General features: G+C 41.3%; 1 protein-coding gene across 1 annotated transcript in view; it reads left to right on the top strand.

The window, feature by feature from the left end:
* The window catches only part of gpr158a (G protein-coupled receptor 158a), a 576,558-nt gene that overhangs the window by 392,243 nt on the left and 166,986 nt on the right, over positions 1–17,329 (top strand). The window contains exon 5 of the mRNA XM_059972060.1: positions 14,763–14,831. Within this exon, the coding sequence (XP_059828043.1) occupies positions 14,763–14,831 (69 nt within the window). The remainder of the gene's footprint in view (positions 1–14,762; positions 14,832–17,329) is intronic.

The raw sequence follows: 17,329 nt of genomic DNA, 5'->3' as shown, positions 1-17,329 counted from the left end.
GAGAGGTGAGGAGGAGTGCAGTAGTGGCAGGAAATCCCATAGAAGAATTCTGTGGGCGCGACAGGGACATGTTGCAGCTCAGGTGCCAGGATCAGGGACATCTCAGATCAGGTCCACGGCATTTTAAAGAGGGGGGATGAGCAGCCAGAAGTCTAGGTTGGTTTCTACCCCGGTACCAATGACATAGGGAGGAAAGGAGAGGAGATCCTGAAGAGATACTTTAGGGAGCCAAGTAGAAAGCTGCAAAGCAGGGCCTCCAGGATAGTAATCTTTGAATTGCTGCCTGTGCCACGTGCCAGTGAGCGTAAGAATAGGAGCACTTGGCAGATAATTACGTAGCCGAGGAACTGGAGCAGGGAGCAGGGGTTCCGATTTCTGGATCATTGGGACCTCTTCTGGGGATGGTATGACCTGTACCAAAGGGACCTGGTTACCCCTGAACCTAAGGGGAATAAATAATCTTGCAGGTAGCTTTACAAGGGCTGTTCAGGAGAGTTCAAACTAATTTGGCAGGGGGGAAGGAACCTGAGTGATAGGGCTGAGGATGGAGTAGTCAGTTTATAAACAGAGGCAGTGTGAAGTGAGACTGCTAGCAAGGAGAGGATGACGCTAGGGCGAAATTCAATAGGTTCAATAGGTACAGTTAATGTCAGAGAAATGTATATAATATACATCCTGAAATTCTTTTCTTTCGCAAACATCCACGAAAACAGAGGAGTGCCCCAAAGAATGAATAACAATTACATATTAGAATCCCAAAGACCTGCCAACAACTCCCCCTCCTATGCACAAGCAGCAGCAATGACATGACCCCCCCACCCACACCAGCAGAAAAGCATCAACGCCCTCTACCAAGCACTCAAGCATGCAGCAAGCGTCAATAAAGACACAGATTTGCAGTACCTTAAAAACTTCTCGTTCACCCAGTAATTCAACATACCACTGGCTCTCTCTCTCTCTCCCTAATAAAGGAAAAGAAGTGTCCCCGTTGCACTCAATGGGATGAGTAATGTAAAAGGGAGACAAATCAAAAGGGGTGATGCATTCAGGACTGAAGGTATATTTGAGGCCTACAGTGTACTGAATAAGGTAGGTGAGTTTGTAGTACGGTTACAAATTGGCGGGTATGATGTTGTGGGCATCACTGAATCATGGGTGAAAGAAAAATATAGCTGGGAGCTTAACATTGTTTTGAGAGAGACAGGAAGGCAGAGGGGGTGGCGTGGCTCTGTTGGTAATAAATGAAATCAAATCCTTGGAAAGAGGTGACATAGGGTCAGAAGGTGTAGAATTGTTATGGGTAGTGGTTACAACTGTGAGGGTAAAAAGACTCTGCTGGAGTTATATACAGACCTCTGAACAATAGCATAGATGTGGGCTATAAATTATAACAGGAGATAAAAAATGAATTTCAAAGGGCGATGCTACAATAGTTCTGGGGGATTTCAATGCGCAGGTAGATTGGGGAAAATTAGGTTGGTACTGGATTCCAAGAGGGGGAATTTGTAGAATGTCTATATGATGGCTTTTAGAGCAGCTCATGGTTGAGCCCTCTAGGGGATTAGCTATTCTGAACTGGGCATTGTGCAATGAACTGGAATTGATGAGAGAGCTTCAGGTCAAGGAATCCGTAGCAGCAGTGATCATATGTGATAGAATTTATTTGAGAAGGTGAAGCTAAAGTCAAGTGTAGCAGTATTATAGTTAAGTAAAGGGAATTACAGAGAGGTGCAGGACAAAGGTGATTGGAAGGGGGTACTAGTAGGGATGACAGCAGAGCAGCAATTGCTGGAGTATCTGGGAGTAATTAGGAAGGTCCAGGATAGATACACCCCAAAGAAGAAGAACGGCAGGATGATGGAAGCTGACAAGGGAAGCCAAAGCAAAGAGACAACGTAAGATAGAGCAAAAAGTAGTGGTAAGTTAGAGAATTGCAAAGCTTTTAAAAACCAATAGAAGGCAACAAAAAAACCATAAGGAGAGAAAAGATGAAATATGAAAGAAAGCTAAGCAATAATATCAAAGAGGATACCAAAAGATTTTCAGATATATAGTGAGACGAGAGTGGATATTGGACCACTGGAAAATGCTGCTAGAGAGATAGTAATGTGGTACAAGGAAATGGTGGATGAACTGAATATATATTTGCATCAGTCTTTACTATGAAAGACACTAACAGTATGCCAGAAGTTTGAGAGTGTCAAGGTGCAGAATTGAGTGCCGTTGCTATTACTAGATGCTTGGGAAACTGAGAGGTCTGAAGGACAATAAGTCACCTGGAGCAGATGGACTACACTCCAGGGTTCTAAAAGTGTTAGCTGAAGAGATTGTGGAGGCATTAATAATGATCTTTCAATTACGGCTATGGTACCTGAGGACTGGAAAATTGCAGATATTACTCCATTCTTCAAGAAGGGGGCAAAGGCAGAAGAAAAACAATTATAGGTCAGTTAGTATGACCTCAGTGGTTGGGAAGGTATTGGAGTCAATTGTTAAGAATGTGGTTTCAGGGCACTTGGAGGCATTTGACAAAATAGGCCAGAGTCAGCATGATTTCCTTAAGGGAAAATCTTGCCTGACAAATTTGTTGGAATTTGTTGAGGAAATAACAAGCAGGAAAGACAAAGGAAAATCAGTGGATGTTGTGTACTTGGTTTTTCAAAAGGCCTTTGACAAAGTACCACACATGAGACTGCTTAGGAAGATAAGAGCCCGTGATATTAACGGAAAGATAGTGGCATGGACAGAGTATTGTTGAATTGGCAGAAGGCAAGGAGTGGGAATAAATAGAGCTTTTTCTGGTTCACTGCCGATGACTAGTGCTTTTCTATGGAGGTCTGTGTTGGGACCACTACTTCTTACTTTATATTTCAATGATATGGATGGTGGAATTGATGGCTTTGTGACCAAGATTGTGGATGATACAAAGTTTGTGGAAGGGCAGGTAATGCTGAGGAAGCAGAGAGGCCATGGAAGGATTTTGACAGATTAGGAGAATAGGCAAAGAAGTGGCAGATGGAATACGGTGTCAGGAAGTGTATGGTCACACAATTTGGTAGAAGAAATGAAAGGGTTGTATATTTTCTAAATGGAGAGAAAATTCAAAAATGTGAGGTGCAAAGGGTCTTGGGAGTCCTTGTGCTGGATTCTATAAAGGTTAATTTGCAAGTTGAGTCTGTGGTGAGGAAGGCAAATGCAATATTAGCATTTATTTTGAGAGGACTAGAATATAAAAGCAAGGATGTAAAGTTGAAGCTTTATAAGGCAATGGTGAGGCCTCACTTGGAGTATTGTGAGCAGTTTAGGGAAACTTATCTTAGAAAGGATGTGCTGAAACTGGAGAGAGTTCAAAGGTGCTTCACAAAAATGATTCCAGCTTTGCATGGCTTGTCACATAAAGAGCATTTGATGGTTGCAGGCCTTTATTCACTGGGATTGAAAAAAATGAGGGGTGACCTCAATGAAAGGAATTGAATGTTGGAAGGCCTTGATAGAGTGGGTGTTTCCTATGGTGGGAGAGTCTAAGGACAGAGACCACAGCCTCAGAATAGAGGGGTGTGCTTTTAGAATGGAAATGAGGAGGAACTTTAGCCGGAGAGTTATGAATCTGTGGAATTCTTTGCCACAGGCAGCTGTTTAGGCCAAGTATTTATGTATATTTAAGGCAGAGGCTGATAGATTCTTAATTGGTCAGGACATGAAGGGATGTGGGAAAAAGGCAGGAGATTGGGGCTGAGAGGGATACTTGATGAAATGGCAGAGCACACTCACCAAACCAAGTGGCCCAATTCTGTTCCTACATGGAAAGTTAAACCTGGCAATAGTTCACTGAATGGTAAAGGGAGTGCGAAGAAATGTGACAATTTTAGGTTCCTCTTTTGGCAGGTTATAATTGTTACCTGCTGTAGTTTGCTCTTCTAAGGAAATGAACTCATGCCCTGTACTCCACCCCTGTCCCAAAAGAGTTTATTTCACCTATTCCTTCCTTTGAGATGGGAATGCTACGCCTGGTCAAACATTTTTAAAACAGCCTTCAAATCCTTATTACTCTTGTACTCTTACATAACACTTAATTTCTTGCGTTCTTCTCATTGAATTTGTTAAGTATGATCGTATAGTAATGTTTTCTTTCCTTCTATTAAGCCTACCCCTTAAGGTAATGAATTATTTGTTTGAATTCTGGAAACATGCATTAAAATGTGAATTAAAGTATGCCCACTGAGTCCAAATGTCATTTATATTCACTGAAGAACCAAAACAATTGGACCATGAATAATGACGGATAAATCAGCAAAGGGTATTGAAGCAGCACCAACCACTATTTACACTCAGTGGCCTCTTGATGAGGTACATCCCGTACCTAATAAAGTGCTACAAACACCATTCTGGTTCGTTCTCAACAACAACTGAACCTCCTGACCATGTCTGCATGCTTTTATGCATTCAGTTGGCACCACATGATTGGCTAATTAGATAATTTGCATTAACAACCTTGAGTACAGCAGTACCTGAGAAAGTGGTCACTGAGTGTTTAAATTTTGCAAAATCATTCCAAGATGCTTAGATGGAGCATTTATCCAATTAAATATGAGCTAGTCAAGGAGTTATTAGGGCAGATGCACTAAAGCTTGGTTGAAGTGGAGGGCTTAAGGAGTGAATTCAAAGACCAAAGCGGGTCATGATGCTTAAAGTGAGATTCCAACAATTTGCAGGTAATCCTTTGCTGGCTGAACAATCAAGTAGCTGACATTGATTAAAGCAGGGAATGCAGGAGATCCTATATGGGGAGGAGATCTCAGAGGATGGTTAGCCTGTAGGATGCTGTGATAAGGTGTTTTGAGGGAATAAATTCATGACTGAGCAAGGGCAAGGACCCGCTGCAAGTTGCCTAGTTCCACAACAGATGTGCAGCAGACGCAATCTCGTCAGCTCTCTTCCTGCCCTTGGACACCTGGACAAGTGCAATACCTGTGTCAGGCTGCTGATTATTGATTACAGCTCAGTATTGAATACTATCATTACCTCAGTAATGACTAACAAGTCTCAAAGCCTGGCCTTAGTACCTCCCTCTTCAAGTGGATCCTTGGCTTCCTCATCAGGAGACAGCAGTCAGCGCGGACCAGTAGTAACATCTCCTACTGACTACAGGTGCACCTCAAGCATTCGTATTTAGCTTACTGCTCTACTCTCTCTATGTCAGTGTGGCTAGACAGAGTTCAAGTGGTATCTATAAATTCAATGATGTGACACCACTGTTGTTGGCTGAATCTCTAATGGTGATTAATAGGTGTACAGGAGTGAGGCAAATCAGCTAGTTGAGTGGTGTCACACTGACAACCTTGCACTCAGCGTTAGTAAGAACAAGTAATTGATTATGGACCTCAAAAAGTGGAAGTCAGAAGATCACACATCAGTCTTCATTGTGGAGTCAACAGTGCAAGGGGCGAGCAAATTGAAGTTTGTGGGCTTTAATATCTCGAAGAATCTATCCTGAGCCCACCATATTACTGTAATCACAAAGAAAGCATGAGAGCAGCTAAACTATATTAGTTATTTGAGGAGACTTGGTACAGATGGGTCATGGACAGCAGACTGACTGGTTGTATCACCTCCTGGTATGAAGGATCACAAGAGGCTGCAGTGGGTTGTGGATCTAGCTCCATTTCAGGATAGGTCTCACAATGTTGATGGCACCTTCAAAAGGGAGTATCTCAAGAAGGTGGCATCCATCATTAAGGACATTCACTACATTTGACATGCCCTCTTCTCATTATTACCATCAGATTCTCCCAATCTGTATGAGTCCTTCTGCAAGCTCCCTCTGAACTACCCCTCCCTGTGGAAGCAGGGAGCCTGTAGAAGACAGACAGATTGGGAGAATGGCCAAGGAATTGGCAGGTGGAATATAGTGCAGGGAAATGTATGGTCATGCATTCTGTAGAAGGATTAAAGGTGCAGAATATTTTCTAAATGTGGAGAAAATTCAAAAATAAGAAGTGCAAAGAGACCTGTGAGTCCTTATGCAGGATTCCCTAAAAATTAATTTGCAGGTTGAGTCAGCGGTAAGAAAGTCAAATGTAATGATAGCATTCATTTTGAGAGGACTAGAATATAAGAGAAGGATATAATGCTGAGGCTTTATAAGGTATTGGTCTGAATATCCATGCAGTATTTTCAGCAGTTTTGGGCCCCTTATCTAAGAAAAGTTGTAATGGCATTGTAGAGGGTCCAGAGGAGGTTTATAAGAATGATTCTGAGAATGAAAGGGTTAGTGTATGAGGAGCACTTGATGGCTCAGGGCCTGTACTCATTGGAGTTTACAGAAATGAAGGGGGGGTCTCATCGAATATTGGAAGGACTGGATAGACTGGATGTATGGAGGGTGTTTCCTATAGTGTGTGAGTCCTGGACCAGTGGGTGATTCAGACTTAAGAAAAGAGATGAGGAAGAATTTATTTAGCCGGAGGGTAGTGAACCTGTAGAATTTGTTGCCACAAGCGGCTGTGGAGGCTAAGACAGGGAGCATATTTAAAGCAAAGTTTGATAGTTTCTTGATTATTCAGAGCATCAAAGGTTATGGAGAAAAGGCAGGAGAATGAGGTTGAGAGGGATAGTAAATCAGCCATGATGGAATGGTGGAGCAGAATCGATGGGCTGAGTGGCCTGAATCTGCTCCTTTATCTTATGGTCAAATGTCTTCGTATCATCTGCAAATTTGGCCACAAGGCCACCAATTCATCTCCAAACCATTGACATATAATGTGAAAAGCAGTGGTCCCAATAGCAACCCCTGTGGAACACCACTAGTTGCCAGCAGACAACCAAAATAAGGGCCCCATTATTATCATTCTTTGTTCCCTGCCAATCAGCCAATCTTCTATCCATATTAGTAACATTCCTGTAATTCCATTGGCTCTTACCTTGTTAGGCAGCCTTCAAGGAAGTCATGCTGACATTGGTCTATTTTGTCATGTGCCTCTAAGTACACCAAAACCTGATTCTTAATAATGGACTCCAACATCTTCCCAATCTCTAAAGTCAGGCTAATTTTAGAGCTTAGTCCATCTAGTCTAGATGATTTGTGTACCTTCAGAGCTTTCAGCTTCTCAAGCACCTTCCCCTTAGTAATAGCAACAACACTCTCTTTGCCCCCTGATACTCTCAATTATCCAGCATAATGCAGGTGTTTTCTACAGTGAAAACTAATGCAAAATACTTAATAAGTTTGTCCGCTATTTCTTTGTCCCCGATTACTATGTCTCCAGGGTTATTTCCAGTGGACCAACATCCACACTCCCTTTACATATACTCTTCATATATCTGAGAAAACTTTTGGTACTCTCTATGATATTACTGGCTAGCTTTCCTTCAAATTTCATCTTTTCACTGCTTACCATTTTTGTTAGTTACCTTATGTTGGTTTTATAAAGCTTCCAAATCTTGTAACTTCCCACACTTTTTGCTATATTATATAACCTCTCTTTTGATTTTACGTTGTCTTTGACTTCCCTTGTCAGCTAAAATTGCCTCATCCTCTCTTTAGAATACTTATTCATCTTTGAGGTATCTATTCTTCATCTTCAGAATTATCCCCAGAAACTCAAGCCATCGTTCCTGCTAGTGTCCCCTTCCAATCAACTTTGGCTGGCTTCTCTCTCATGCCTCTGCAATTCCTCTGCAGTACTGATGCATCTGACTTCTCCCTCTCAAACTACAAGGTGAATTCTATCACATTAGGATCACTTTCTTCTAAGTGTCCCTTTGCCTTAAGGACCCTAATCAAATCTGGTTTATTACACAATCCAGAATTGCCTTCCCCTTCGTGGGCTCAACCACAAACTGCTCTAAAAAACCATCTCATAGGCATTGTACAAATACTTTCTCTTGGGATCCAGCACCAACCTGTCTACCTGCATATTGAAAACTTACATGGCTATTCTAAAATTTCCCTTAGAAATTCATATCCCTCATCCTCGCTACTGTTCATTGAGCATATCTACATAGAGCGTTGTTGTAGGAATGCAGCCTCCATCAATAGTGACCCCTTCCACCCAGGTCATGCTCTTTTTTTCACTGCGGCCTTCAGGAAGAAGGTACCAGAGCCTCAGGACTCACACAACCAGGTACAGGAACAGTTATTACCCTCAACCAGAGCGAATAATGTCCCATTCTCTTGCCCATTACTGTACTGTTACTATAATCTATGGGCTCATTTTCAAGGACTTTTCCATCTTATGTTCTCCATATTTATTATTTATATTTTATTATTATTATTATTATCATTATTTCTTTTTTGTCATCCTTTGTGTACTTGCACCGTTTGTTTTCTTTTGCACACGGGTTGTCCACCCTGTTGGTGCAGCCTTTCATTGATTCTATTATGGGTATTGGATTTATTGAGAATGCCTACAAGGAAATGAATCTCAGGGTTTTATATGGTGACATATATGTACTTTGATAATACAATTACTTTGAATTTTTAACTGTTTGGGAGTCTGTGTATAACTGCCATCAGTGTCTTTTTACCCTTGTAGTTTCTTAACTCTACCCACAAGGATTCTACATCTTGTGATCCTATTGTGGTGAACTACATATACCTGTCTGGACACGCCCCCTGCTGACTGCTCCTGTGGCTCCTCCCACAGGCCCCGGTATAAAGGCGATCGAGGCCTGAGCCCAGCCTCATTCTCCAGGATGTAGTATGGTGGTAAACTACTGCTTGTTCTTTCTTCCAGTCAATAAAGCCGATATCTCGACTTCACATCTCAGAGAGAGTTATTGATGGTGCATCACCTATGTCATCTCCTTCTAAGCATTTGATTTCATTTTTTACCAGTAGAACCACCAACCCCCCCCCCCCCCCCCGGCCTACCTGCCTGTCCTATCAATACAAAGTATATCCTCTGATGATCTTCTTTCAGCCACAACTCCGTGATACCCGCACTGTCATTCCTGCAAATCTCTAACAGCACTACAAGTTCATATACTTCATTCCGTATAAGACTTTCAGTCTTGTATTCACCACCCCTTCAATTTTGCCCCCATGTTATATTTCAGCTCATCCCACTGACTGCAATTTTGCCCTATCATCTGCCTGTCCTTCCTCACAGTCCTCAGCCCTATCTCTCCCGTTCCCTACCCCCTGCCAAATTAGCTTAAACCCCTCCCCAATGAATTAATGGTCACTGCATTATCCACCTACTGCTTGAGTGTATTTCAATCATAAACAAGAGAATATCTACAGATTCTGGAAATCCAAGCAACACACACAAAATACTGGAGGAACTCAGCAGGCCAGGCAGCATCTATGTAAAGAGTACAGTTGATGTTTCAGGCCAAGACATCAACTGCACTTTTTCCATAGATGCTGCCTGGCCTGCTGAGTTCCTCCAGCATTTTGTGTGTATGGCTTGATTGTATTTTGTCACTTTGTTCCATGTTGTTCAAATGTTATTAAGCAATAATTGTAATGACATAAATGGAGTCTCTTGGCTATTCTTGTCATTCAGGATAATTGCAAATCAAAAAGGCCCCAAGTTTAGTTTACAGTTTGCTGGCTTGAAAGAAAACTCAGGACCTCAATACTTTTGGGCTAGGAGGAATAAAATCAAATTTTGATCGCAATTTGAGAACAGTTTCTGGATACTAATACTTATGCCAGGCTGCTGTTTATTAACTCATTGTTTAATCCCATCATTTCCTAGAGTTCTGATCAAAGAACTCCAAAACCTGGGCCTCTGTACCCCACTCTGCAACTTGATCCTTTGCTTCCTCACTGGAAGACCACAGTATGTGCAGATCAGAAATGACATTTCTTCCTCACTGACAATCAACACTGGTGTACTTCAAGGATGTGTGCTTAGCCCATGATTCTATTCTCTCTACACACACAACTGTGTGCCTAGGCAGAGCTCAACTTCCATCCATAAATTTGCTGATGACATAACTATAATTGGGAGAAATTCGGATGATGACTAAAAAGCACACAGGAGTCTGATAGATCAGCTGGTAGAGTGGTGTCGCAGCAACAACCTTGCATTCCTTGTCAGTAAGACCAAAGAATTGATTGTGGACTTCAGGAATGGTAAGATAGGGTAACAGGTGCTGTCCTTGTCAAGTGATCAGAAGTAGAAATGGGAGCAATTTCACTATCTCTGAGGATATATCCGGGGCCCAATATATCAATGAGTTACAAAGAAGGTACGGCAATGGCTGTAGTTCATTCGGAGTTTGAAGAGATTTGCCATGTGCCCAAACACAGTTGTAAATTTCTACAGACGTACCATAGAGAGCATTCTAACTGGCTGTATCACTGCCTGGTATGTGTTCAAGTAGAACTCTGCCCCACCTGAGGAAATATAGTAGGTGGAGAAATAACGAAGGAAGAGGATCAACTATTTAATAGCAATTATGGGTGTCCATAATAATTAGACAAGTTCTGACGTACCGCTGGGATATAGGCCATGAACATTTTGCTGAACAAATTTCCAGGGAAAAAGAAAATGCCGCCTGTGTAGGATTAAGCAAACCAGAGGATAGCTATGTTGGATAAGTAACTAAGGAGTGACCTGGCTCTACTCTGCTGCATGTTAATCAGTATGCTCAAAAACAGCATGGTTAATTACAATTAAAAGGCATGTACCCAAATTTCCTGCAGTTATTCTGGTCTAAACAGATATTAATAAAAACTAGAATTTAAGGCACAACAACTTGCTATTTCTTGGAACTCATTTATATCAACAACATACATCACAGTAAAATCTTTCCACAATACTGTTCTTCAAAATGCTGAGCTAGGAGCATGGTTAACAATCAAATAAAGTTCAACTATAAAACTTAACTTGGAAAAATAATGGTTCCTCAGGTCCCAATTATCTTCACTGTTTGCCTACATCTTTTTTATGTATGGTCATAGATTAATGAGCTGCCAGGGAATCTGAATCAAAAGAGATACTGACAATAAGGGGAATATGGCAGTCATTTCCACTGAAACTATGTAACTTTGTCTCCTGCCTACAATAAATGCCAGACTATTCCTGACTTCTGAACTGGCTTTACAATTCTACATGGCAAACTAAAGCTAATTAATGAAATTGGCATGGCATGTGGGTGCTTAATAAATTATGATCACCAGGCATGTATAATTGAAACCATTTTTGGAAACTAATTCAATTACTTATGCAGGAATGAATTTTATTGAGAGGAAATATTATATTTGCAATGTGCATTATTGTCCATGACTTCTTAATTTTCACTGAGAATTATGTATTGAGAAAAATGTGACTTACACATGGGACTGTACCAGTTCACTCACATTGATGGGGAACTGAAACATCAGGTTTGGTCTCCACTCAATGGGGGAGACCAAGTAAAGGAGGAGAAGGGCCCAGCCCATCATGGATAAAGCCTTCCCCACAACTGATCATATCTACAGTGACTCCCACCACCCAGATCATGTAGTCTTCTCACTGCTGCCATCACAGAGAAGGTACAAGAGCCTCAGGACTCACACCACCAGGTTCAGGAACAGTTACTACCCCTCAATAATCAGTCTCTTCAGCCAAAGGGGATAAGTTCACTTGCCCCATTATTGAAATGTTCCCACAACCTAAGGGCTCACTTTCAAGAACTCTTTATTGCTTGTTTATTAATTTATTATTATTATTTCTTTGATTTTGCACTTGCATAGTTTGTTGTCATTTGCACACTGGTTGAACACCCTAGTTGGTGTGGTCTTCCATTGAATCTATTATGGTTATTGGATTTATTGAACATAGCTGCAAGAAAATGAATCTCAGGGCTGTATATAGTGACATATATGTACTTCGGTAATAAATTTACTTTGAACTTTTATTTACGTAGATCATAGAACAGTTCAGGACTTTTCAATCCACAATGATATCCCAAACTAATTAAGTTAAATGGCTAACAAAACCAATCCTTTTGCCTGCCCAATGTCTACATCTCTCCGTTCTTTGCACATTCATGTACCTATCCAACAGTCTTCTAAATGCCTATATCATATTTTCCTCGGCTACCACCCTGGAAATACATTCCAGGCACCCATCAGTTTCTGTGTAAAAATAACTTGCCCTGTACATCTTCTTTGAATTAAACCCTCTCACCTTATTTGCATATCCTCCAGTAGTAAACATTTTAACTTGCAAAAAAGATGGTGGATGCTTCCACCATCTATGTCCTTCTCATATTCTTACAAAGTCTTATCAGCTCTCACCTTGGCCTCCACAGCTCCTGAGAAAAAAATCCAAGTTAGTCCAAATGTTTCATATAGCACATGCACGCTGATCCAGGCAGCATCCTGGTACACCACTTTGCACACTCTCCAATACCTCTGCGTCCTTTCTATAATAGGATGAGCAGCACTGAATGCATTATTCCCGATTCGGCCGAACAAAGGTTTTATAAAGTTGCAGCTTAACTCCCTAACTCTTGAACTCAGTGCCTCAATTAATAAAGGCAAGAATGTCATGTGCCTTCTTTACCACCCTATCAACCTGTATAGCCACTTCATGGAGCTATGTGCTTGGATCCTTAGGTCCCTCTGTAAATCAACACTGTTAAGGGTCCTGTGAATTTGATGTCCCAAAGTGTAATACCTCTCATTTGGCCAGATTAAACCACCTGCTATTTCTCTCCCCATATCTGTAGCAGATCTACATACCATTGTATTCTTTGGCAGTCTCCTACACTACACACAGCACTACCAGTGTGTGTAATCTTACTAGCTCACCCATCCATCCAGGCTGTTACAAACAGCAGAGGTCCCAGTACAGATCCCTGCAGTGCACCACTCATCACAAACGTCCAGTCAGAGTAGGTCCTATTGACCACTACACTTTGTCTTCTACGGACAAGCCAATTCTGAATCAAATGGCAAAGTCACCATTGATCCCATACATCTTAATCTTCTGCATGTGTATGAGGGATCTTGACAAAGACCTTAGTAAAATCAAAGTAGACAACATCCGCATCTCTTTTACCTCCTTGAAAAACTCAGTTAAGTTAGACATGGCTTGCTCTACACAAATCCATGCTGACTGTCCTTATTTTTTCTTTAAGGCCTTTACTCTGTGCAATACCGTGCTTCCCATTCTATGAGAAAAATGTTGTTTGATTTAAAGTTACAATACAGTATCAGGCCTACCTGCCCAAAAAGCCAATGTCACCCAATTACACCCATGTGTGCAATTAACCTACTGACCTGTGTGTCTAACCCAGAGGAAGCACAAGTGGTCAAAGAGAGAGCATACAAACTCCTCACAGACTGAAGCGGAATTTGGCAGAATTAAATCTGGGTTGCTGGTGCTGTGATAGTGTTCGCTAGCAGCTATCCTATGGTGCTATTTGTAAAGTGAAGTAATAATTGACTTTTAAGCTGCTAGGGGAATTTATTTCTGCAGATAGTGTTTTCTGAAATGAAATCACTTAAGAATTCTCATGTTGAGGACTTTTTTTTCCAGCCTGGAAACGGCAAGTAGAGAGAGCATAATTTTAAGGTGATGGGAAAAAAATATAATGGGGAGGGGTGAATTCAGAGGTAGATTTGTTACACAAAGTGTGGTAAGTGCATGGAATATACTGGCAGTGGTTGTGGTAGTGCTAGATGCATTAAGGAGATTGAAAAAACTCTGAATTATGGCACATGGATGAAAGAAAAAGTGAGGGCTATGTGGGAGTGAAGTGTTAGAATGATCTTGGAGTAGGTTAAAAAGGTTAGCGCAACATTGTGGGCCGAAGGGCCTGTAGTATTCTATATTCTGTGGTCTAGAAGTGTTCACTTTTTATAAACCATTCCCTTTATATTTTAGTCTAACTATCTTGCTGGTAATTGGCTCAACCAACTGTGCACAGACCTTGAATGCATTGAGGTGTATAAGCTTCTAAAACTTACTTTTCACTTACTATCTAGATCTTTAAAGATTTATGGTTTGATTTATAGCTTGTCTTATGCATACGAATAAGGCTGAGGGAATCAACCTGCACTGTGCTAATATTAATCATCGCAATTGAAACCCATGGAAGCTAGAATTCAACAACAAGTGTTTTGTATTAATGTAGTCTAAATGGGCCAGTGAAGCTAAATTTCTGTTCAGGAGTTAAAACCTTTCCTCTAAGTGTGTCTCTGAACAATTCTGGGGAATATAACATTTGATACAAATTGATTTTACTATAATATGATCTCACCATGCACAAACTTTGACAACTGATATCTCCTCTGTTTTAGCCTTGTCTTTTTAAACCTGCTTTTCAATCTGACTGAATGTCTTTTCTGTTGACTTCAATGGAAAAGTATGTCGGGAGGGTGTTAAATAGCTTGTCAATATGCTATTGCTGTTACCTGGAACAAGGCCAATTTTATCCCAGCTTGTTAACACTCTTCTACAATGTGCATAATTCAAATGTATTCTGATCTTTATAGTAACACCATATCATTTTTCTTGTTCAATAAATCTTGAGCATGTTAATACGTTTCAAAAAGGGAGTTAGATTAATCCAGCTTCTTTTGGAAAGCACATTTTTGTATCTGAATAACAAATTAAGTAATCAACAGAATTAAAAGAAAATGGAAAATCTATTAAAAAATGGGAAAGATAGATTTTTAAAGCAACATGATGAATGTGATCTCTTAATTTGTCATTTCCTTGTTTAGAATTTAAATGTCTTTAAGAAATTATTAACTGGAATTAGGTGTTGTTGCTTTAAAATGATCCTTACTGTATGAAATCTTTTCATTCTTTCAGAGTATCAGAGCATCAGGACTGGTGTTGTTGGAGACAATTCTCTTTGGAGCATTACTCCTGTACTTTCCAGTAAGTGTTTAATGATTTATATTCAAGTCTATAATTCAGTGTAAATTCTGTAAGAATGATTTTGATCTATAAACCTGCTTATGCACAGGAATAACACTAATGAATAGCTTGCCTGGAGGCATATTCACTGTTGGCACTTTTCTAATTTATGGAAAGCTACCTCAGTGTTAATACAATCCAAAAAAAAAGGAGCAATCACATTTACATTCAGTTTTGTGCTTTATTGAAAATGTACCGTCGCTTAGCATCACAAGTGTGATGCGCTAAACGTTAATGCAAATAAGTTTCATTCCATAACTTTGAATGATTGATCTTTTCCCTGCTTGATTGTGTCACTTGCTGGTTTATTTGGCAACCTCTCTGATTATTGAAGTGTGGATTTTTACATCAGGATTTATGTCTGGTGAAATTTTGACACGATAATATTTACAAAGAGAGGTCTTCATGGTAGATTCCCATGAAACTATCTATTTTAATTCCTGTAACACACACAAAATGCTGGAGAGACAGCAGGCCAGGCAGCATCTATAGAGAAAGTACAGTCGATGTTTCGGGTTGAAATCCTTTGGCAGGACTGGAAAAAAAAAGCTGAGGAGTAAATTTAAAAGGTGGGGGGAGAGGAAAGAGAAACACACGGTCTTAGGTGAAACCTGGAGGGAGAGGGTTGAAATAAAAAGCTGGGAAGTTGATTGGTGAAAGAGACAGAAGGCCATGGAAAAAAAAGAAATTGGGAGAATAGTGCCAGATGGAAGTGGTGGGCAGATAAGGAAATAAGGTAAGAGAGGGAAAGGGGATGGGAAATAGTGAAGGGGAAAGGGAGTGAAGGGGCATTGCCAGAAGTCTGAGAAATCGATGTTCATGCCATCAGGTTGGAGGCTACCCAAATGGAATATAAGGTGTTGTTCCTCCAAGCTAAGTGTGGCCTGATCATAATCGTGGAGGAGACCATGGATAGACATATTGGAATGGGAATGAGATGTGGAATTAAAATGGGTGGTTCCTGGGAGGTCCCACTTGTTCTGGTGGACAGAACGTAGATGCTCAGTGAATTGCTCTCCCAATCTACATCGGGTCTCACCGATATACAGGAGGCCATACCGGAGCACTGGGCTCAGTATATGACCCCAACAGATTCACAGGTGTGGTTTTGCCTCACCTGAAAGGACTGTTAAGGGCCCTGAATGGTAGTGAGGGAGGAGGTGTAAGGGTAGGTGTAGCACTTGTTCTGCTTGCAAGGATAAGTGCCAGGAGGGAGTTCAGTGGAGAGGGATGAATGGACAAGGGAGTCACATAGGGAGCGATCCCTGTGGAAAGCGGAAACTGTGGGGGGCAGGAGGGAAAGATGTGCTTGGTGATAGGATCCTGTTGGAGATGGCAGAAGTTTCAGAGAATTATGTGCTGAACATGGAGGCTGGTGGGGTGGTAGGTGAGGGCAAGATGAACGCTAACCCTGGTGGGGTGGCAGGAGGATGGGGTGAGAGCAAACTTGCATGAAATGGAAGAGATGCAGTTGAGGGCAGCATTGATGGTGGAGGAATGGAAGCCCCTTTCTTTGAAAAAGGAGGACACCTCCTTTGTTCTAGAATGAAAAGCCTCATCCTGAGAGCAGATGTGGCAGAGATGGAGGAATTGAGAGAAGGGATGACATTTTTACAGTTTTTTTTTTCCATTCAGGGCCCTTCCAGCTGAGGCAGCACTTCTCCTGTGAGTTGGGGTCACATACTGTCCGGTACTTTCAGTGTGGCCTCCTGTAAATCAGTGAGACCTAACATAGATTGGGAGACAGCTTCACTGAGCGCCCACGCTCCATCCGCCAGAAAAATGGGGATCTCCCAATGGCCACCCATTTTCATTCCACTTCTCATTCCCATTACGATACGTCTGACAGTGGCCTCCTCCATTATTCTGATGAGGTCACACTTAGTTTGGAGAAACAACCCTTATATTCTGTTTGGGTAACCTCCAACCTGATGGGATGAACATCGATTTCTTGAACTTCTGGTAATGCCCCCCACCCCCCATTTCCTTCATCATTTCCTATTCCCTTTTCCCTCTCTCACCTCATCTCCTTGCCCACTCATTTCCTCTCTCTGGTGCTCCTCCTCTTTATTCTTCCATGGCCTTCCCAGCTCCTTACTTCATTCATCCCCCTGCAAGTTTCACCTATCACCTACGTTTATCTTTCCCATCCTCCTGCCTTTTAAATCTACTCCTCAGCTTTTTGTTCTCGTCCTGCCGAAGGGGTTCGGCCCAAAAAGTTGACTGTACGTTTTTCTATAGATGCTGCCTGGCCTGCAGCATTTTGTACATGTGTTGTTTGGATTTCCAGCATCTGCAGGTTTTCTCTCGTTTGTGTTTCAATTCCTGGTTATGTTATTGATGTTCTCATTCATTTTAAGCAATATAAAATTCTTATTGGCATTTTCAGAATGTGCATGATGATACTTCATTTGACAAGCTTTTCTTAGTCTTGAAACTTCAGAGATTTGAGTGTAAAT

The sequence above is a fragment of the Hypanus sabinus genome, chromosome 6 (genome assembly GCF_030144855.1).
Source record: "Hypanus sabinus isolate sHypSab1 chromosome 6, sHypSab1.hap1, whole genome shotgun sequence".
Taxonomy (NCBI): domain Eukaryota; kingdom Metazoa; phylum Chordata; class Chondrichthyes; order Myliobatiformes; family Dasyatidae; genus Hypanus; species Hypanus sabinus.
Note: the sequence above shows the minus strand (reverse complement) of the source record. Positions and strands in the feature narration are given on the sequence as shown.